The following is a 23,672-nucleotide window of genomic DNA, read 5'->3' on the forward strand; positions in this document are numbered from 1 at the left end:
ATGATTGTGTCCCACTTGTTGTTGATTCTTCACAAAAAAAATACAGTTTTATATCTTTATGTATGAAGCCTGAAATGTGGCAAAAGGTCGCATAGTTCAAGGGGGCCGAATACTTTCGCAAGGCACTGTGTGTGTGTGTGTGTGTGTGTGTGTGTGTGTGTGTGTGTGTATATGTATATGTATGTATATGTATGTATATGTATGTGTATATATATATATATATATATATATATATATATATATATATATATATATATATATGTGTGTATATATATATTTTTTTTTACTCAAACCACCATTGGGCCAGATAGGGCCCTCTCTGGACCACAGTCCATATGTTTGACACCCCTTGTATAAAATGAATAATTGATATAGTGAGCTATATTGTGTGCAAATGTTTTTTGAAAATCATACTATTTCATACTAATAGAATTGCTTAGAGAAATAGATTTTGTTTAACTAGTAATCATTATTTTTCTCAAAAAGTTAGGTGTAAAATTATTGACACCCCTAAGGATTTGTATAAATAATTGTTATTGTATTTTGGCCCATATTCCTAGCACGCAATGACGACATTAAACTCCACAAACTTGTTGGATGCATTTGCAGTTTGTTCTGCTTGTGTTTCAGATTATTTTGTGACCAATCGAAATGAATGGTAAATAATGTATTGTGTCCTTACGGAGTAACTTTTATTTCATATAAGAATATAATGTTTCTAAACACTTCTACAGTCATGTGGATGCTACCACGATTACAGATAATCCTGAATTAATCGTGAATAATGATGAGTGAGAAAGTTACAGGGTCAAAGATCATACTCCCAGGACATGCTAACCTCCCTTGTTATTGTTAATGGTGAGAGGTAAGCATGTCTTGGGGGCATGATCTTTGACCCGATGTAACTGTATAGCTCAGTATTTGAATGATTTATTTCATACAGTCATTGTTGCTCTTCTTTGTCAAGGGTGTCAATCATTTCAAACACACATATATATATATACAGTACCAGTCATTTTTTAGAACACCTACTCATTGATATGTTATACACTGCTCAAAAAAATAAAGGGAACACTAAAATAACACATCCTAGATCTGAATGAATGAAATATTCTTATTAAATACTTTTTTCTTTACATAGTTGAATGTGCTGACAACAAAATCACACAAAAAATATCAATGGAAATCAAATTTATCAACCCATGGAAGTCTGTATTTGGAGTCACACTCAAATTTAATATGGAAAACCATACTACAGGCTGATCTAACCTAGATGTAATGTCCTTAAAACAAGTCAAAATGAGGCTCAGTAGTGTGTGTGGCCTCCACGTGCCTGTATGACCTCCCTACAACACCTTGGCATGCTCCTGATGAGGTGGCGGATGGTCTCCTGAGGGATCTCCTCCCAGACCTGGACTAAAGCATCCGTCAACTCCTGGACAGTCTGTGGTGCAACGTGGCGTTGGTGGATGGAGCGAGACATGATGTCCCAGATTCAGGTCTCTGGAACGGGCGGGCCAGTCCATAGCATCAATGCCTTCCTCTTGCAGGAGCTGCTGACACACTCCAGCCACATGAGGTCTAGCATTGTATTGCATTAGGAGGAACCCAGGGCCAAACGCACCAGCATATGGTCTCACAAGGGGTCTGAGGATCTCATCTCGGTACCTAATGGCTGTGCGGCCCCCCAAAGAAATGCCACCCCACACCATGACTGACCCACCACCAAACCGGTCATGCTGGAGGATGTTGCAGGCAGCAGAACGTTCTCCACGGCGTCTCCAGACTGTCACGTCTGTCACGTGCTCAGTGTGAACCTGCTTTCATCTATGAAGGGCACAGGGCGCCAGTGGCGAATTTGCCAATCTTGGTGTTCTCTGGCAAATGCCAAACGTCCTGCACGGTGTTGGGCTGTAAACACAACCCCCACCTGTGGACTTTGGGGCCCTCATACCACCCTCATGGAGTCTGTTTCTGACCGTTTGAGCAGACACATGCACATTTGTGGCCTGCTGGAGGTCATTTTGCATGGCTCTTGCTGTGCTCCTCCTGCTCCTCCTTGCACAAAGGCGGAGGTAGCGGTCCTGCTGCTGGGTTGTTGCCCTCCTACGGCCTCCTCCACGGCTCCTGATATACTGGCCTGTCTCCTGGTAGCGCCTCCATGCTCTGGACACTACGCTGACAGACACAACAAACCTTCTTGCCACAGCTCGCATTGATGTGCCATCCTGGATGAGCTGCACTACCTGAGCCACTTGTGTGGGTTATAGTCTCCGTCTCATGCTACCACTAGAGTGAAAGCACCGCCAGCATTCAAAGTGACCAAAACATCAGCCAGGAAGCATAGGAACTGAGTAGTGGTCTGTGGTTATCACCTGCAGAACCACTCCTTTATTGGGGGTGTCTTGCTAATTGCCTATAATTTCCACCTGTTGTCTATTCCATTTGCACAACAGCATGTGAAATGTATTGTCAATCAGTGTTGCTTCCTAAGTGGACAGTTTGATTTCACAGAAGTGTGATTGACTTGGAGTTACATTGTGTTGTTTAAGTGTTCCCTTTATTTTTTTGAGCAGTGTATATGTATGTATATATATATATATATATATATATATATATATATATACATACATACATACATACATACATACGTGTGTGTATATAGATGGATAGATATCTATATTTATATTGTGAGGGGGTTGTTAAATATGTCCCCTTTTAATGACTGTGAGTACTGTGTACTTATTTATTTATCATCAAGCTCATGTTAAATGTTTTTTTATATATATGTGAAGTTGTGTTAATATGCGACAGTCTGTGTGTGTATGCACTGTGTGCAGGCTGTGCCTAATAGAGGTGGCGTGTGAATGCAGCCTTTCATTTAGAGCTCCTTTAATGGGCTGTGTGGAGTCTTTAGCAGTGGCTCGTCTCAAGCCCTTCCTTGTGGATAATTGCACTTTGAGTCCTTAGCCTCCCCTTTCGCCTGAAAACCAAGCTCATTGCAGCCAAAAGAACCCCCCACAAAAAAAATCCCAAGTTGTCCTTGTGTAGAAAAGTAGATTCTGCACTTCAACACCTTTTCACATTAATATTTGTGATGGGTCCATTCTGCGGCCAGAGTTTCTGTTCTCCCCCCTTTGTTCCTGCGTTTGATGTAATGGAGGCAAGGACAAAAAGGAGAGCAGGGAGAGTGTGTGAAAATGGTAGTTAAGTGGGCTTAAGGGGTGCTTCAGTACTTTCTGAAAGGCTGGGCCTCTGAATGGCCTCTCAGAGTGCTGAGCTGCAGTGTGGTAAACAAGACAGGTTCAGCACAAAGGTGTGCCTCAAATGACCCCCCCCCCCCCATCCCACCCCTGTGACATCTGGCCAATCCCAGGAAGATCTGGATGCTTCTCTCATCTCTCCTCCTCCACTCCCCCACACGTTTTGTCCCCCATATCTTTTCTCTTTCTTTTTTTTTTTTTTTTTGTAGCTGGAAGGAGGGTTTGTTTTTGTAGTCCCGTGTGTGTGGGGTTACCCCCAGCTAGCCTCATCCCCAGTTCCTGGGTGGCTCAACTCTTTTGTTTGCTTAATTGCGATGAGTATAATGTACTAGTCTCTCGGAGGTCCGCGCAAGACAATTAGACAACCCAGCAAATTTAATGAGACACCGCCAGTCGCCCACAATCCCCCAGCTTTTGGAGCCACCCTGGTCCATTGGCACTGGCAGAGGGGGAATATAGTGGTGTGTGTGGGTGTTATGTGTATATGTGTCTCGTAGAGTGTGGGTTGCCTGAATAAATAAAAGAAAAGGTGTCTTGTTTTCATTTGAACATACTTTTTTGGGGGGTGATTCCCGTGGCTGGTCCACTCGGGGTTTGCTCCCAATCCAGTGGAGGATTCGTGCTTCCCCGGTAGGCAGGCATTCCTGGGAATGGGCCGGTAATGAGCAGCGATTATCCCTTGCACCCAGGGATTGGAAGGAGCACTTCACGTTGTCATTCCCGTAAGCAAGAGGGATCGCCGCAGGGCCTCAGTGACTGATGGACCCTGGGGTGGGACGACACAGGCCCCCTCTCTCTCCTGCCCTGCACCAGATACAGATAAAGACAGCCGGACCAAATGGGAAATATTATTAAGCCAGTTATTATATCCCTTCTCTCTTTGCCGTATGGAGATGAATTAATAACCGCACTTCGCCATAGTCAAGTGATCCTAATTCGCAAGCGCACATCTACACTTGTATGAAGTTGTGAAGGGCAGTGTTTTTTCCCCCCCCGCCCGCGCTCCTTTTCTCCTCACTAATCACGCTGTTACAACAAAAGACGGCTCCATTATTACGTCTGCAGCCCAGAAGAAAGGAAATGGGAAAGGGACAGGGGTTGCCGTCGCCTGACACCCCACGATTAATCTTCCGGTAAGCGTTGTCAGCCAGAAACAGACACAAATGGATCACTCGCATTAACCGGGGGAGTGTAGGTAAGGGCTTTAACAAGCGTTTACCAGAGTTCATTTTCTCTCTAATGAAGAGGGGAATAAGCGACTTAAAGGTCTCTCCTCTCGGCTGAGGAGGAGAAGAAGGATGAGAAGGAGCAGGATGAGGAAGGGGGAAAAAAAAGGATGATCTGCTCACTGCAGGCGCGTGTGTGTTTGAGGGAGGTTGTGTGTGTTCTGGTGGTCAGGCGTCGCCTGAGAGAGAGAAAGAGCAGAGAGCCCTGAGCCGACTGTGCTGTGGCCCCTGAGTCCTTGGTCTACATCACTCTCGTCCTCCGCTTTAATGAGAGTAGCAGCCAACCAGATGAGCCCACTGCTGCCACTTTACTAGCCCGCCTGGCCCTACCCATTTGACCCCTCCACACCTGACTCGTGGTCCACCCGTCTGTCTGTGTTTGTTGATCAGTAGCGGCAGGACTCGTCAGCTACTCATCTCTGACCAGGACAGCGCTGGGTAATGGTACCACGCCTATACACTGACCTGCCCATCCATGTCTGTGGATGTCGGGAGATGACGTGGTAACTGTGAGCGCTGTTACCTTCAAGTAGCTTTCTGTTTTGCTAGGGCACTGTGGACGGGAATGGCGGATGGGGATAAGCGTCTGCCTCTGATTCCAAAGGTTGCAAGTTGTTTTTGAGATTTTGGTCTTACGCCTATCCCAAACCTTAACCCTAAACTCAACCATACAGAGTTAATGCCTAACTTTAAGATTTTGGAGTTAATCCCTGAATTTAACCCTTATCTTAATAATGTAACCTTAAATATTTCAACATTTGATGTTTTCAGCTACTTCGAAATTTGACATTTGCAAAACATGGATGAACGTCTAATTCTGACGTGAGACTGTGAGAGCTAGTTGAACCTGCCTCTATACTGTCATCGGCATGGCAAAGACGAGACAAGCACACTTTAGACAGCCCACTACCCTTATAGGAGAGTCCCATGGGTTTTGAGTGAGTATGATATTGTTGAGGCCAAGATGCCTGTGAGGAGGACAAGAGGGGGGTGTCTGCCCTTATGGGAATGAGCTTGGCGACACTCACAATCTCGCACACATTGTTTGTGAACTATTTGCACACACCTACAGAGCAGTAGGAGTTTCGCAGATCCACACACGGTTGTCTCGCACCCCGACACCCCAACCCAGGGGAGAGTGAGAGGGAGACGAGGGAGGACAAAAATCTCAACGGGGAGATGTATTTATGCAGGATGTATAATACATGTCTCTCTCTTTTCCAAGCTGTCTGGCCTGTTGTCATCTGACCAGGTCTGGCCAGGCAGACAGACAGACAGACGGGCGTACGGGCGGGGCCAGGGTATGTGATATAAGGGGTAAGTTTCCAGGACATCTCAGCAGCCCAGTCCCAGAGGTAGCCTAGCGAACACACAGAGAGACAGGCCCGTTGAATAGCTAATGCCGCCCCTGCCCCCTCTCGTCTTGACACATGCTGGATAGAATAGTGATGGTTTGGAAAGGCCAGCTCCATAATAAGAGGGATGCTGGACAAGTATCAAGTATTTAATTACATTGTGAAGTAGTTGTTTGTTTCTTCAGGTCAGTCAAGGACCTAGTTTTGATGTATTTTGAAGTGTTCTGCTGCTGGTTAGTTAGAGATACAGTTCATGTTAGGGTTACAGAACAGGCTACCTTATTGGATGGGTACTATAGCGATACAACTGTATCTGAATACTTGAAACAACGTGTGTAGACCTTCGTATTATGGATGTAATGATTTATTGTTAGTTATCGGTATTTCCTTGTTTTCTATTATTTGGGGTTAAAGTCCAGGAGAATTTCTAGGATCACTCGTCTTTCCGCTGGTGTGTGTGGAACACTCTTGATAAGGGAGTAAGCCTGTCCGTTCAACAGTTGATAAGAGTTAGAAGGATTTGCGGGACATTGTTTTCCTCTGAGTCAAAGCACCGTTAAAAAAATGGCTCTCGTCTCCAGTGCTACGTGGACATCATTGCAGCGATAGCAGCGCTCGCCGACCCCCGAGTTTGACGACAACGAGAGAGAGGCTTGTCTCTTTATCACGCCGTCTTCTGCAGACTCCTGCAGGAGACAAGGAAGCGAAGATGCTGTTTCACCCCCCCCCCCCCCCCACGCCTAAACATTTTTAATTATATCTTCTCCCAAGTAGTGTGCCTCAGTAACCAAGGAGCTGACATTGATGCATGTGCTGATAAATCCGCAAACACTGGGAACGAGATTAACAGCGATTTTGAGGAAAGGTTGACAGCTAATTTTGCGCAGTGGTCGCGTCTCATTTAGGAGTGATGTTTTTTGATAGAGCGCCACGCCAGAGATTTCGGCGTCTCACGCCGGGGAGGGATGCGCGACTCTAATGCGAGGAGTTCCGCGGCATTAGCGTTTTTGAGATTGTTTTTCTTATTTTCCTCTTCCTTCTCTCTCTCTCTCGCCCTTACCAAGCATCCCCCCCCCCCCCCACCTTTGATTGTGCAAAGCTTAAGTTCGGATAAAATATTCACCGCCGTGTGGGTTTACCTTGCTTCATTTGACACGACTTGAATATGGGGAGTACCTGTGGTCACATGTCAGCGACCACAGAGGGAAAAGGCAGCATTTTGAAATAATTCCCTTAATCACAAGCAATGACAGGAGTAGCAACCTTTCTGTTTCTCTCTATGGTACTTGTTATGTGTGTTTTGAATATATTTGCAGGACATGGGCTGTTTATGGTAAATGAGCGTTTCATTGTCCTTCTATTGCATCTATTCTGTCTATCTGTTGTCGATGCGTGTCCATCTGTCTGCTCCATCTAATCGTGACTTTGATGAGAGAGAGAGACAGAGAGACAGAGAGAGAGAGAGAGAGACGATCTTTGTGCTTGATCATTTCTCTCAATAGATAGACACAGGCAGATAACAGTCATCTGCCACATCTGTATCCCCGTGTTTTCAAATGGAGACGGGCCTCGCAAACCACTGCCCCCTCCTCCTCCGCCCTCTTGCCAGCAAATGTTGTGTCTGTACGGAAGAAACATCTTGTAGTTTTTCTCTTGTTATTTTCTTTTATGCCCGTCCTATTTTTTATCGCATTCTTTTTCTCTCCAGCCTTTCGCGCCTCCCCTCTCAGTGTCGGCTCCCCTATCTTCATTTGCAGGCAGCTGACAGCTTCTTTCATTTTTCTTTGTCCCAATTTTTTTTTTTTTCTCTCTCTCTTTTTTCCTTTTTTTTCTCCATCCGTCCCTCTCCATCTGCTTTCGCTTTTGTTTGCTCGGGCCCTCTCTCATCCCAACTTGATAATGAGGAATGTGGTGTGACCCTGACCTCCATCGGCATGGATACGACCCCTGACCCTGCCATGTGACCCCCAGTCCCCATTTTGACAGCTTGATTAATTACCTAGTGTTATGATTTATGAGAAAGCAGTATGTAAAAAATAATAGACAACAGGTGGTCTTCAAATGTTATTATATTTTTTTAAGAGGGTGTCGCTAGTTGTGGTGGTGTGATGGGACGGGGCATTTATTTTAGGTCTGCCTTGAACGGTTAATTGCTTAAAACCTATTTTCGGGAATGTCCGAGGTTAATAGGAAACTATGAGCTTGGTTTATCTTGTTGTTTCAAGGAAGACTCTTCCGTACGTGTGTAGGCCTATGTGTATGCCCCTTTGTAGAGGATAAAGGGGATTCCATCATGTTTGCGTAGCTCCATGTGTGTCCTCTCAAGCATGTACTAAGCCATGTGTTAAGACACTATGGAAAATGCTCTGTATTACACACACACACACACACACACACACACACACACACACACGCACGCAGTCCTTCAACGCTTTTTTTCTTTCTGAGGTCACATCCTGAGAAAATTGCCAGAGTAAATGGCAGGGCAGAGCTGCAGCCATGCCTGCTGTTAACACTTTAAACAGATGTTGAGACTGGCTGCGGCCAACTCACCTGACTCTTGTACCTATGGTGCAGTTCTAGTGACGAGATGGCAGGTTACCATGGTAAATATCATGTTTCATCAGGCTAGCATGACATGTAGCCTGGTACACACACTTACTACTAAAGAAAGCAAGTTACATGATGCTTTCATATGGTTTTGTATGGTCACACACACACATATATAAATACATAATCAACAATCCCAGCAGGACCACCAGCTTGCCCCTGGCCCTCACTTTCTGGCCACAATAACAGTGCAGAGGTCAAGGGATTCCACTTTAACCCCTAACCCCTAAAGGTCGCCCAGGGCCTGTGGTGTTCACTAAGATTAATACCTGGGCCTGGTTACTAGGATCTCATTATTCACCCCCAGACATCCCCAGATTACAGCCTGGATGTCAGATCACAGCTCCGGAGCCAGTCACGCCTCCTCAAGCCCAAGCCACTAGTCCCAGCCCCTAATCCCAAACCCTTGCCTCCAAGCCCTATAGCTGCTGAGTGACCAGATGTAGACCGAGGGGATCAGGCATCACGTGGCCTCAGGGGTTTGGCTTCCTGTCGGTCAACTTGAGGTACGGTTATGTGTGGTTGTGGAGGTGTGTGACCCTTCTCTTTAGTGGTTTACAGTTCTCATTGCTGGTGAAAACAGTAACTACAACAGAGGGGAGTTGTGGACATTGTGCCTGCCATCTCTCCCCGTACAGTCTTGCTCATACAGAGACACGCACGCGCATCTGTCATACAAAGATGCATACATAACAAAGGTATGGACAGTGTGTAATGCTTAGGTTTGCTATGGGGATGTGTTTGTGTGATGTAGTGATTTATAGAAGCCCTTCACTGGCCCTGGTCTGTTGATTCTCTGCATACTGTATGCCCCCCCCCCCCACACACACACACACTTGTCACCAGTTGCCTCCAGAACCATCCTCCGGTGGCCCTGTGCCGGGCCGAGCCGCCTTCTGCTTCCCCTGGCCGTCTCCCCCACTGGGGTGCACAAGACTCTGATTTATACATTAAATAGTTGGACAGGAAAATAAGGAGGCACCAATCATTCCATGATCTATATCTCCCCTCCATTAAAAATGGATGTGTATGCTGAGGGAAGACAATAGAATATATAAATCACAATGCTAACAGCGTAAGAATGGGGATTTGTATTTATTTCCAGCTAGCCCTACCTCAGTGTGTCTTTGTCTCCCTGGTAAGGCCTCGGAGCTGTGTGGACCTCAGGAACAATCTACTGTACAGACACGTACTGTAGGTGACTGATCTGATACCCAAGGATACACCACTATGACAGTGCAATACGAGGTTCTCAGTGTATTTGAGGGGTAAATCATCTTTCTAGATGATCTACTCAACGAATGTTCTGCTTTTTACGTTCCACCTGTTCCTCTGTTTAATCTCTAACGTTGAGTCAACGTTGATCATCTGATCAACACACGGTGAAAACTATAGCAGGCTGGTTCGTGTAACCACGGGAACACAGGAGTGTGTGTGTGTGTGTGTGTTCACTGTCACTTCACCGTGAACGCTTGACACGTTGGCCTCCTGTATTTGTTTATTTTTTGACAAATGACTTCTGTAACATTTACTTGCACAATCGATAGCTCTGACAAATTCCACCTGACCGTTGATTAATGCTCCGTCCAGCCCCCACCACCACACCCCCACGGTGTGCCGCGCGGAGAGCTGATGAAGCAGTGTGTGTGCTAGTGTATGCATCACCATAGGATGGGCTCTCCGAGAGTGTGTGTCTGTGTGTGTGTGTGTGTGTCTAAATCTCTGTGTGTGTAGTTTCATCAGACAAGAGGAATTCAGTATCAGCCTAATCTCTTGACATGTGTTGTGGAGTTAAAACAACCACAGTCCTTGTGTGTTGAAATGGATGGGTCTTACCATAGTGTGGTTCAATGGAGGCAAATCCATGTTATTGGTTGTCTTCCTCAAGCTCAAATATGCCTGGGACTTGCTATAGTTTGCTTATACCCACACTGCTATTTTCATCCCTTCAAATCACATTTTATTTGTCACATGCACCGAATACAAACAGGTGAAGACCTTACCGTGAAATGCTTTACTTACAAGCCCTTAACCAACAAGTTCAGAAATTATTATTAAGTAAAATGTTTTAATTAAGAGCAATAATACAATAACGAGGCGATATACAGGGGGTACCAATACTGAGTCAATGTGCGGGGGTACAGGTTAGTCGAGGTAATTGAGGTAATATGTCACGGTACAATACCTGTCAAAAGTTTGGACACACATACTCAGTCAATGGTTTTTCATTCTTTTTACTATGTTCTACTTTATAGAATAATAGTGAAGACATCAAAACTATGAAATAAGACATATGGAATTGTGTAGTTCTCTCAACCAGCTCACCTGGAATGCTTTTCCAACACTCTTGAAGGAGTTCCCATATATGCTGAGCACTTGTTTGCTGCTTTTCCTTCACTCTGCAGTCCAACTCATCCCAACCCATCTCACTTGGGTTGAGGTCGGGTGATTGTGGAGGCCAGTTCATCTGATGCAATTTCTGAGGCTGGTAACTCTAATGGACTTATCCTCTGCAGCTGACATACCTCTGGGTCTTACTTTCCTGTGGCGGTCCTCATGAGAGCTAGTTTCATTATAGCGCTTATCATAGCGGTTTTTGCTACTGCACTTGAAAAAACTTGACATTTTCCGCATTGACTGATCTTCAGGTGTTAAAATACTGATGGACTGTTGTTTCTCTTTGCTGATTTGAGCTGCTCTTTCCATAATATGGACTACTATTTGGTAAAAGACCATCTTCTATATACCAACCCTACGTTGCCACAACACAACTGATTGTTTCAAACGCATTCATTCCACAAATTAACTTTTAACAAGGCTCACCTGTTAATTGAAATACATTCCAGGTGACTACCTCGTGAAGCTGGTTGAGAGAATGCCAAGAGTGTGCAAAGCTGTCATCGAGGCAAAGGGTGGATACTTTGAAGAATCTCAAATATAATATATTTTGATTTGTTTAACACTTTTTTTGGTTACTACATGATTCCATATGTGTTATTTCATAGTTTTGATGTCTTCACTATTATTCTACAATGTCAAAACGAAGAAAAACCCTGGATTGAGTAAGTGTATCCAAACTTTTGACTGGTACTGTACAGGCAGGGGTCATCCATTCTATTGGAAACGGAGTGGATCAGAAAGAGTGAATGAGAGTAAGGGAGCGTAGAGAGGGCCTCGGGAGATTTGGGCTATCTTCTCTGGTGTCAACCAGCTTCTACAGTAGCTCAGAAAATGAAAGCAAGCTAAATGTAGCCGAGTTGCTGAGATGAAATCGTCCAGGAGACGTATAAATAATTGAGATGTGAGGGAGCCTTTGCTTTGCGTCAAGTGTGTTGCTCCTATTGCTGACGCGTGTGTGTGTGTTTGTGTGTGCGTCCGCGCGGAGGTGCTGAAAATAAACAGGACCAGAAGAGGGGGGGGGAGAGAAGGAGAGATGTTAAGTCAGACATGAAAAGATTCCGAGGCACAGGGGGATATGAACCACTCCTATTCTCCTCACTTCCTCCCCAACAACGCTCCACTTTGAACTCCTGTATAAATATTCAGTTGAGCCTGTAAACAATATCTAAATGAGCACACATCCCATGCCAAGGTTAAACTTCCTTGTTTTTCCCCGCTCTGAACAGAACTTGACTTGTTAGATAAGGTTACTGTGGATTAGGACATGGCCTAATTATGCTAATGTTGATCGTTATTATAAACACAGTGAGGATCACAGAGAGCAGTTCAGGTTGTTATTGAAGGCGGCATTGAATTGACTGTCTCTGTACAGTAATAAACAATGTTGTTGTGCGAAGACACCTGCTGTCTATGAGACAATCAATTTGGTGTGGTTGTGGTTGTGGGTGCTTTTTTTGGTGTGAGTGTGTGAGTGAGTGTGTGAGTGAGTGAGTGAGTGAATCTATTTACTCGGGACAGTAGTGTAGATAGCCACAGGAACATATTAGGTCAGCAACAGGATCTGAACGGTTAGTCCTTAATAATGCTGGCATTGTGGTTAGGCTATTAGCTGGTCAAAATGAGGCTACATGGTTTTCAGTGAATTTGTGTCAATCAAGAAGCTCGTCTGTAGGAAAATTCTCAGCGTCAAAAGAGTGATCAAATGATAATCCTACAACTATATGTGTATAGAAGGGCTGGTCTTGGGGTGTGTGAGAGAGATGGGGTTGGGGGTGTAGAAGGGCTAGTGGCGGGGTGTGCGAAAGAGGGGTTGTGGGTATGTGTATATGTGAGAGAGGGTTGGTGGGGGGGGGGGGTACAGTGTCTTAATCTGACAGTGCTTTGTGAGCTGTGTGGTTTCTGGGAGAGACGAGGAGAGGGGATAATGGGCCCCTGGCTGCTGAAAAAGCCCACGTGGAGCCGGAGACAGGCAGGGTCACCCAGAGCAGGGGTGGCCCTGAGAGAGAGGGGGGCCTGCCTCAGCCCAGGAGGGGCCCATTTCATATAACTGTATTTTCATTCCCGCATGCTCCACCACCAGGGCTTCTCTATGGGCTCAAAGAGTATCTCTCTCTCTCTCTCTCTCTCGCTCTCTCGCTCTCTCGCTCTCTCTCTCTCTCTCTCTCTCTCTCTCTCTCTCTCTCTCTCTCTCTCTCTCTCTCTCTCTCTCTCTCTCTCTCTCTCTCTCTCTCTCTCTCTCATATATATATATTTATATATCCTCACATACACATAATAATTACATATATCCTCCCATGCTTTCTACCTGTATCTCAGGTATTAGTGTAAGGCTTTATTAAGGTTTCATCCCAATAGAACACATTGTGGAAGCATCATTATCTGCTGAATTAGCCGTGAATGTGTGTTCATGAATTGAGACTGAGTGTCTCGATGTGGCTTTGATTCCCCACGTTCATTTTCCAGGTTGGTCTTTTTTTCTCCTCTGTCTGCCTTGGTGCCGCCTATCCCCAGTGTCGCCTCCAGACATGTTGCCGCCTTGTCTCCCTCCCTCGCCTTCTGATTGGTTGGACGGTGGCGAGCGCGCCTTTGCCCTCTGCCTGTCAAGTCGCGACAACCAATCACTGGAGGGCTATCACAGAAACAAGGAAGTATAGCCGATGGTGTCGGTACAGGGAGTGTCAGCTGCCCTGATATTAACACAAGAACAACCCCCCAATAGGGATTAGACAGAGCGTTGCCAGCCGTAGCTGATAATGTAGCGAGCACATACAGATCCCCTCTCACATCAGTGTACAATGCCATCGTGTACACATTTGTATACACGTTGATACACCCATCTTCCTGAAGCTTACATACTACAATATATTTTCCTTAAAGCGCGCGCACACACACACACACACACACAATCATCCCCTTTCCTACCCACATGCCCCCTTGACCACTATCAGCCATGCTTTGTACCTGTCAAGTGCCTGTCCTTTTTTGCTGTGCCCAAAGGCCGTGCTTGCTACATGAGCGCTCACACATCAAAGACTCTATACACACACACACGTGCACGGTTTCGGCCGCCTCTCTCCACTCACACAAGTGAGACACGTTTCATTTCATTACAGCCCAACTGTGAACATGGAGATAGCGTCTTCTTAAAGGGATGCCTTAGCCTATTTAAAAAAATAAAACATTTTTTTGTCAGCCTCCTTTAAACCATGCCACTGAAAAGGCAGACAATGGTGCGTTACCGTTACACTGTCTCGTGCCAAATATGACCACAGTCTGACCGCGTAGCTTTATCAAAGCGGGTTGGGTCCAATAAACATAAACGGCCCATCGATATTTCCCCGTTGACGCGCAGCATTTGCGTTTTCTCCTTTGTCGATGCGTATCTGCACTTTCTCTGCGAACTGATTAGACCCGTTGATGGCGCTGAAAGGGATGTATAATAAGATCTGTGTGTGTGAGATGTCAGGCTGATACTCAGCGCGGCGTTAGTGACACACTGGGAGATGGAGGAGGGCAGAGACTGACGGCAGAGCAGGGCTTCCTGAGCGGCGGCCTTTGTTGTGCTATCTGAGGGGAGTCGGCTGGTCTTCGACAGGCCCGACAAAGGAGCGCTAAAGAGCGTCCGGAGAGGGGTGACGGGGGTGCGTCCCCCTCGGAGGGGCCTGGGTGACCCCTCTGACCGCTGCCCTCTGGGCCAGGGCTCTGTGTGGCGGTGGCACAGGGCACTCAGGGGCATGGGAAGGGTGTGTGTGTGTGTGTGTGTGTGTGTGTGTGTGTGTGTGTGTGTGAAGCTTATCCTGCAAAGCACTGCGTAAAGAAACACTGACGCAACATCAGTGTCCACACCAAGCGAGAGCGTGAGATTGTTTTCACCGCTGACAGGCAATCGAGACAATCAGCGCTAACTAGGGTAGTAATTATATTCATGTGTAATAGTACTTCGTTATAAATTATACATATCATTTGTTGTTAAATACAAGTTCATCAATTTTTTCCCCCTAATTACATAGCGATGGCACCACCTTTAATGAAAAAGACCTTGTACTTACTGTTGGCATTCACTTCATAGATATTCAAAACACCAGAATACATTGATGATTGAATAAATAAACTCTGCAGTTCAGCCTCTTAACTCTCTTTCGCCTTAGTGTAAAATGCCTTTGTTGTTGGACAGAACCGGAGAGCGAGGAAGAGACCCAGAGACCAATGATTGCCTGAGACCTTTCTCTGTCGACGTAACGGATGGTTTCCGACTAGGCGATGAACCCATGGCCCTACTGCAGAAGTCTGTGATGCTGGAGGATGCAGGGTGATGCTGGGGAGCACCGGTCCCTCTCACAGTAATGCTTCAGGGTGACTGGGCAGCACTAAGGGTTAGCCACAATCAGCCCAGGCAGGGCTGGGCCACACAGGGCTAGCATTAGCTCAGTAGGCCTTATGTTGTTCACCCATTAAAGCTTTGCCCTATATGCTGCGTAGATCTTAGGCACATGGATTGATGGATGGATGGGTTGAACACTTCGTGTTTCTGTGAAGGTACTCTCCCTTTATCCATCTCTCTCTTCCCCAATCCACTTCTTTCTTTCTTTCTTTGTCTTTTATTTCCGTCTCTCTCTCTCCATCCACCCTCGCCCTTTGTCTTGTCCTCTCTCCCTCTCGCTCTCTTTCTCTCTCGTTCCTCGCCTCTGATTGAGAGGAAGACAGTGTTGCCAGTCATTTTTCCAGCCTGCCACCAGTGGGCAGTGGCACAGAGCTGGAGAGGACCTCCTCTCTCCCATCTTCCTCTCGTCATCCTCTCCGGTCGTAAGGTCCGTGTGAACTGCTCCGTGGTGCCTGTGCCAACAAAGACAGCCCCGGGCCTGTGCTGAACTGAGCTAAGCCTCTTTAATAGAACCTGACCTATTACTTTAACCCTCCCTCCCTCCCACTGCAGATAGCTAGTATGCCCAAAAGAGGAGGAAGATGAGAAAGACGTCTCCCTCCCTTCCAGCTCCGCTCCCAGCCCAGGTGGGGCTGTGGTGCGGGGCCGTATGTGCAGCACCTAACACACTGTAAGAAAATTAACTTAAGTCAGAGCCAACAGCCGATGAACTCCTCTAGCTAAAGAATCCTATAAGCTCCCTAATAAAAGGCTTCTTCCGAATAACGTCAACGTGTGGGTCTATGCTCTATATCAATGTGTGTTATGATGTGTGGAACAATGGGTTTTATAGGGCTGTCAGTTATTTGTTTTGATATTGTTTGACTTGTTTTAATGGACAGCTGTCAGTGATGTCACTTTGATGGTGATCCTGTACTTAGTTTGGTAATGACCATGTTATTTTTAGAGAAGCAAACTGGAAAAACAAATGTTTTTAATCACGTTTGTTTCATTTAGCAACTTCTCTGTCGGTCTTAATATTGTGATTCAATTCATTCTTACTTTATTTTCTATTTTACAGCTTCCTTAAAAGTCTCTGCTGATTTAAAAACTGAATTATTTATTTCATTGAATATATTTAAACTCAAAATATTTGTCTAGCAATTAAGGTGTCGGTGTCAGAGATTTTGCAAAATAGTTATGACCTAAAAAGCAAAAATAGATCCTAATAAAGTATGCCCTTAATTAATACTTGTGTAAAATCGTTATATAATTGCTGGTGAAAGTACTCCCACAACTGCTGCAATTTGTTCAGATTTGTCTTATTTGAGAGTGTCTGAAAGTTTGATTGGAATAATCCTAAAGGGAGTGGTGGGAGCTTTGGCTAAAACCGTCGGTCGGAGAGAGTGTGAAAATAAGAATCATTTTATAGTCTGGGGATGTGTGAAAGTGTCATTTTGCTGTTGTCAACACACACCAGGTGCTAATGTGTGGGGCAGGTTTGACATGGACGGGCGGAAGAGGGACACACACATTGTGTTAACACTTATTAAAATGGAGGAGACGTGCTGCAGTGTGTAGACAGTGTGTGTGATGGCGTCTCTGGGAGGAATCAGAGCGAAATTTCCTCACTTACTCCTACACTTGTCTTCAAAAAACCTTTTTGTCAGTTCAGATCTGCCAATTTGTTGTGTGTGTGTGTGTGTGTACAGAGGGAGAGTGTGTGTGTGAAGTGCTGCCAAAATGGAAAAGGAATCCCTCCGTTTCCTGCTTTAGTTTGAGAGTGCTTGGGATAATAAACACACTTAATTAAAAATGTCTTCAGAGTTGAAGAAGTCACTAAGGCCTTGTGAAAACTTCCCCTGACCATAATATTTTCTGCCTGTTTCAATTCCGAACAACTTACAGGACATTTTCTGACATCCTTATCTTAGTTTTACAGCATAATACCATTTAGAATTTGTTTGTTCATTTGTATTTTGTTTCTGTTAAATGTTGTATGTCCCTTGTTATCCTCACAACTTGAATTGCAGTTACACGCACGCACACGCACACGCACACACACACACACACACACACACACACACACACACACACACACACACACACACACTGATCACACACATGTCTACGACAGCCCCTAACTCTTGAGATGAGTGATGGAGGGGTCAATTTGTTTTGATAGTAAGTGACACCTGGCCTTTGGACCCAATGCTATTCACTAGCTGACTCCTGTCACTGAGTTCTAATCCTGCACCCAATAGTTCTGCTGTTCTGACTCCTACCATACCAAGTCTGTCTGTCTGTCTCTCCCCTACCACCCTGGCACAGATGCCTCTCACTATTGGCCATACAATAACTCACTTTGATTATTGTATGGGCATCAACTGCATTCACCTAAACACACGCACGCACACAAAAAGGCGGATGTGTGGACTCTCTAACATTTGTGTGCGTTGTCTTCCAGGAAGGCTACGGTGTGATGGTGCTCAACCCCAATGAGAACCACCTGGAGGTGGAGAGGCCGACCAAGCCTGCGCCCCTGCCCTCCCCCGAGGCCTCGGACGAACCCGCCGAGAAGCGAGAGCGCAAGGACGACCGGGAGAGCAAGAAGAAGAGGGACTTCTACGAGAAGTACCGCAACCCGCAGAAGGAGAGCGAGACCGAGCAGATCCCCATACGAGTGAGCGAGGGACGGGCGGTGGTGGAGGAGGATAAGAAAGGGATAGACAGCGTCCTAAAAGAAAGGATGGGGGAGGTGGAGAAAGGAGAGGGTTACAGAGGGAGGAAGGAAAGGAGGGGGGGGGGCGGGTGAAGAGGGAAAGAGGGGCTCTCTTGTGTGGTCAGGCTGTGTGGAGTGTTAACCACATGGCGCTCTCTCTCTTTCAATTTTCTCTTCCTTTCTCTCTCTCGCTCGCTCGTCAGAGCAACTCTGTCCCCTCAAACTGTTGACCGCTGGGATTATTGTCTTCCAAACACACACCATATATACACACACACACTAGCACATCACACATTGTCCACCTTCCCATAGACTCTCGTTCCTCGTCTCTGATTGATAATGGAATATTTCAGGGATCAAAACAAATACGTACAGCGTTATAGGAAATGGATCCGAAGGTGCCTCAATTCAGTCCTTCCATCACACCTAACATAACCAGACTAAGGTGACGTCGTCTTCAAAGGCACAGACCTGTTGTCCATCCACACAGACCTTGTTTCTCTTTATCGGGTAGAGCGTTTGTTGGGTGCTCTGTAGAAGGCCAGTAGTTGTTGGTTTTAACGTGATGAGAATGTAAGGGGATGCTATCCTCTTTGTCTCGTCTCGGGTTGATGGCTGTAGCGTCACACCAGTGTGCGTGTACATGTGCAGGCGTGTGCGTATACGTATCCATACGATTTGTGCTGTACGTTCGTGCACGTGCACGTTTGCGTGTGAGAGATGTCACTCGGTTGCCTCTGACAGGCCTTGTGGTCTCACTGGGACTGACGGGCTGTGTGTGAGCTGTCAACAGTGTCTCTTTTCTCTCTGCCTGGCTCTCCTGATAGTACCTCTACCACACTCTAATATGGGCTCATTAGCAGTAGCGCTTTAGCTTACTCTGTTAGATCGCAAAAGAGCCTGCTAAATGCCATATATATGATTATATTATCGCCTTAGCGATGGCTTCAAGCCCCCCATCATCACTGTCTAGCTCACTCTTACATTAGACATGTTTTTTAGGCATCGTCTTTTTTTTGGCGTAAACTTTAAAGAAGTCGTCTTCGTGTTCATTGAAATACAACTGAAACAACATTTTTTTTGAGTGTGTTTAGATGCGTAATGCACTAGGGTTCAATATTTTCCTGGTATTTTACAAATGTTCCATCCTAACAATAAATCTCTTTTCTCCCAGTGTTTTATATTTGAGATTCTTCAAAGTGGCCACCCTGCCTTGATGACAGCTTTGCACACTCTTGGCATTCTCTCAACCAACTTCAGTCACCTGGAATGCATTTCAATTAACGGGTGTGCGGTGTTAAGTTCATTTGTGGAATTTTTTTCCTTCTTAATACGTTTGAGCCAATCAGTTGTGTTATGAGAAGGTGGGGGTGGTATACAAAAGATAGCCATATTTGATAAAAGACCAAGTCCATATTATGGCAAGAACAGCTCAAATAAGCAAAGAGAAATGGCAGTCCATCATTATTTTAAGACATGAAGGTCAATCAATCTGGACTTGCAGTCGCAAAAACGATCAAGCGCTATGATGAAACTGGCTCTCATGAGGACCGCCACAGGAACGGAAGACCCAGAGTTACCTCTGCTGCAGAGGATAAGTTCATTAGGTAACTGCACTTCTGATTGCAGCCCAAATAAATGCTTCACAGTGTTCAAGTAACAGACACATCTCAATATCAACTGTTCAGAGGAGACTGCATGAATCAGGCCTTCATGGTCAAATTTCTGCATAGCAAATGTGCCTCTACTAATGGACACCAATAAGAAGAAGAGACTTGCTTGGGCCAAGGAGCACAAGCAATGGACATTAGACTGGTGGAAATCTGTCCTTTGGACTGATGAGTCCAAATATGCGATTTTTGTTTCCAAACGCCTTCTCTTTGTGAGACGCAGGGTAGGTGAACGGATGATCTCTGCATGTGTGGTTCCCACCATGAAGCATGGAGGAGGTGTGATGGTATGGGGGTGCTTTGCTGGTGACACTGTCAGGGATTTATTTAAAATCGTTGACATTTAAGCATGATGGGTTTATTATAGAGCTGTGATCTAAAATTCAAGCCTGATGCTACCTGGGCCCGATGAGTCATAGATTAAATACATTTTATGAGCCCTAAATAAAACACATTTAATGATCCCATGATATAGGCTACTGCACATTACACATGGCAGAAAAATAGAATAGCCCATAGATGTAGCTAACTATATGCTCTCTTGTGTAAATAAATTAAACAAGCTCCAGTAGGCTAATCTTTTTGAGTGTGAACTATATTACTGTGGACTGGAATTACGCACATCGTTCAAACCGTGATGAAGCAGGGAGAGAACATGGGATTCTGGTGCAGCACATGCGGCCTTCAAAGTTACAAGCATAGGCTAGGACATTTGATTACATTTTTTTTGTTACACAGTAAATGGGCTTATTTGTATAATTAGTTGGCTGATGCATATATACCTTTTGATAATATTTAGTAGCCTGCCTACCTCTTTCTCTCTCTATTGTTGGTTCATTCCTTCCTCGCTTTCAACAGTCAAATGAAATGAGTTTCGCTGTCCTTATCTTCATCATTCTAATGACATCCTTGAATAATACAGGACGAGAATTAGATGTTGAAGGCTTTCAATTTTCTTCCCCAAAATTGAATGGTTATGGGTCTGAATAAATAATTGCTATAGCCTACTGCCATCGCGCGTTCGCTCTTCTTTCAAACTCCCCGTGAGTTCTATTGGCTACTACATTTAACATTCAGCAAACAATAGCTTCAAATATTATGTTGGTATATAAATGATGTTCAGAAAGACTAGAATAGTTATCTTTTCCTGCATGGGACTCCAAGAGCTAAGGAGCGTTTTTTTTTTAAGGAGAGGCCAGCGGAGCACATGTGCGTGGTTATTGTTCAAGAGACAGAGACTATAAGTTAGACGCTTGTTATCCATAACCCATCATGAATTAGCTAAATATAAGACTAATACTGCGTTGAATGTATTACCTGAAAGAGGTAGGCTAGGACATCTCTATATAGGGCTGTACATCAATCTAGAACAGGATGATCTATTTTGCGTGCAATTTGAATGGAATTGATGGAAAGAGGCCAAGGCTGTGAGAGAGTGCGCGCACGTGCACTGATTTTAAAGCAACAATAGTAGAGTGAAGCACGGTTTTAGAACTCTGCGGGTGCAAAGTAAAAACTAAGGTGACCCCCGAAAGCCAGATGGAGATGGGTAAATTAGACACACATTTGGTCTTTATATTACTGTAGCATAGGCTATCCTGCAGCAAATCTTGGCCGACCTGTCGCAAGAAACAAAGTCTGGGTCTGCATGCATTGTGAACTCAAATCAAAATCAAGTCAAATTTTATTAGTCACTTGCGCTGAATACAACCTTACCGTGAAATGCTTACTTACAAGCCCCTAACCAACAATGCAGTTAAAAAATATATTTATTAAAGTGACTATGCAAGTAACAAGACGCATCTCAATGATGATGGCAACAGAGAGTAGCAGCAATGCAAATAGTCTGGGTAGCCATTTGATTAGGTGTTCAGGAGTCTTATGGTTTGGGGGTAGAAGCTGTTTAGAAGCCTCTTGGACCTAGACTTGTGGACATCCGGTACCGCTTGCTGTGCGGTAGCAGAGAGAACAGTCTATGACTAGAGTGGCTTGGAGTCTTTGACAATTGTTAGGGCCTTCCTATGACACCGCCTGGTTTAGAGGTCCTGGATGGCAGGAAGCTTGGCTGGGCCGTTCAGACTACCCTCTGTAGTGCCTTGCGGCCAGAGGCCGAGCATTTGCCATACCAGGCAGTGATGCAACCATGCTCTCGATGGTGCAGCTGTAGGTTTTGAGGAACTGAGGACCCATGCCAAATCTTTTGAGTCTCCTGAGTGGGAATAGGTTATGTTGTGCCCTCTTCACGACTGTCTTGGTGTGCTTGGACCATGTTAGTTTGTTGATGTGGACACCAAGGATCTTGAAGCTATCAACCTGCTCCACTGCAGCCCTGTCGAAGAATGGGGGCGTGCTCGGTCCTCCTTTTTCTGTAGTCCACAATCATCTCATTTGTCTTCATCACGTTGAGGGAGAGGTTGTTGTCCTGGCACCACATGGCCAGGACTACAACTGCGCTCCATACCGAGATGGTGTGTTCCCACCCAGAGCGTTGATGATTCATCATGCCATAGAGAAGCCCGATTTAGACTTCACATATAATGTAACAGTTCAATTTCACGTCATGCTGTTCATTTAAATAATTTATTACAATTTACCGGTTTCTCAGTTATTTATCCCGGAAAGGGGAGTGGTTTAGTCGGTAAATCTCGGAAACCGGGTTCCCGCCATTCAACCCTAGTATGCACAAACACATGCACAGATACAAGCGCGCGCGCACACACACACACACACACACACACACACACACACACACACACACACACACATACATTATAACACAAGGATCAAGGCTCTTAAGTGTCACCTCTGATATTGACCTCTGGACGTTTTTTTTGTGTGTGTTTGAACGTGTGTATTTGTATTTATTAGTGAAACCCCATTAGCTGTTGCCAAGGCAGCAGCTACTCTTCCTCGGGTCCAAACACATTAAGGCACTTACATCACACAACAACAAAAAACAACAAAAAGGTACATCATGTAACATTATTTCACCACTACATGTCTACCATACAAAAGTTATAATACCACCATACAACAACATTACAATGTACGTGGGTGTAAAGTGCGTGTGTGCCTCTGTATGCGTGTCTCTTCACTGTCCGATTTGTTCTGTAAGGTGTAATTTTATGTTTTTTTTTTAAATCAGATGTTACTGCTTGCATGAGTTACTTGATGTGGAATGGAGTTCCATGTAGTCATGGCTCTGTGTAGTACTGTGCGTTTCTCGGAGTCTGTTCTGGACTTGAGGACTATGAAGAGACCCCTTGTGGCATGTCCTGTGGGGTTTGCATGGATGTCTGAGCTGTGTGCTCGTCATTTGAACAGACAGCTCAGTGCTTTCAACATGTCAATACCTCTCACAAAGACTAGTAGTGATGCAGTCAATCTCTCCTCTAGAGCCAGGAGAGATTGACATGCATGTAATCGATGTTAGCTCTCCATGTACATTTAAGGGCCAGTCCTGCTGCTCTGTTCTGAGGCTACTGTTTTTGCCTATGTCCCTCTTTGTGACACTTGACCATATGACTGGGCAGTAGTCCAGGTGCAACAAAACTTGTTTTGTTGATAGCAATGTCAAGAAAGCAGAGCAGCACTTTATTACGGAGATATCTTCACACATCTTACACACGTTGCATCAACATGTTTTGACCATGACAGTCCTCAACTTGCTCAATTTCCACATTATTCATTACAAAATGTAGTTGAGGTTTAGGGTTTAGTAAATGTTTTGTCCCAAATGCAATGCTTTTAGTTTTTTCAATATTTAGTGCTAGCTTATTACTTGCCCCACATTCTGAAACTGACTGCAGCTCTTTAAGTGTTGCAGTGATTTCACTTGCTGTGGTAGCTGACGTGTATAGTTTTGAGTCATCAGCATACATTGACACACAGGCTGTACTCAGTGCCAGTAGCAAGTCATTAGTAAAGATTGAAAAAAGAAAGGGTCCTAGATAACTGCCCTGGTGAATCCCCGATTCTACCTGGATTAAGTTGGAGTTAGACAGGTAACTCTCAATTAGACAGGTAAATCTCAATCCACGATATAGCAGGGGATGTAAAGCCATAA

The 23,672-nt window shown here is 45.1% G+C and overlaps 1 protein-coding gene across 7 annotated transcripts in view; it reads left to right on the top strand.

The window, feature by feature from the left end:
• The window catches only part of LOC135514395 (cotranscriptional regulator ARB2A homolog), a 213,543-nt gene that overhangs the window by 52,997 nt on the left and 136,874 nt on the right, over positions 1 to 23,672 (top strand). For all 7 annotated transcript variants that reach the window (XM_064937849.1, XM_064937853.1, XM_064937854.1 and 4 more), the window contains exon 7: positions 17,682 to 17,897. In XM_064937849.1, the coding sequence (XP_064793921.1) occupies positions 17,682 to 17,897 (216 nt within the window). The remainder of the gene's footprint in view (positions 1 to 17,681; positions 17,898 to 23,672) is intronic.

The sequence above is a fragment of the Oncorhynchus masou genome, chromosome 25 (genome assembly GCF_036934945.1).
Source record: "Oncorhynchus masou masou isolate Uvic2021 chromosome 25, UVic_Omas_1.1, whole genome shotgun sequence".
Taxonomy (NCBI): Eukaryota; Metazoa; Chordata; class Actinopteri; order Salmoniformes; family Salmonidae; genus Oncorhynchus; species Oncorhynchus masou.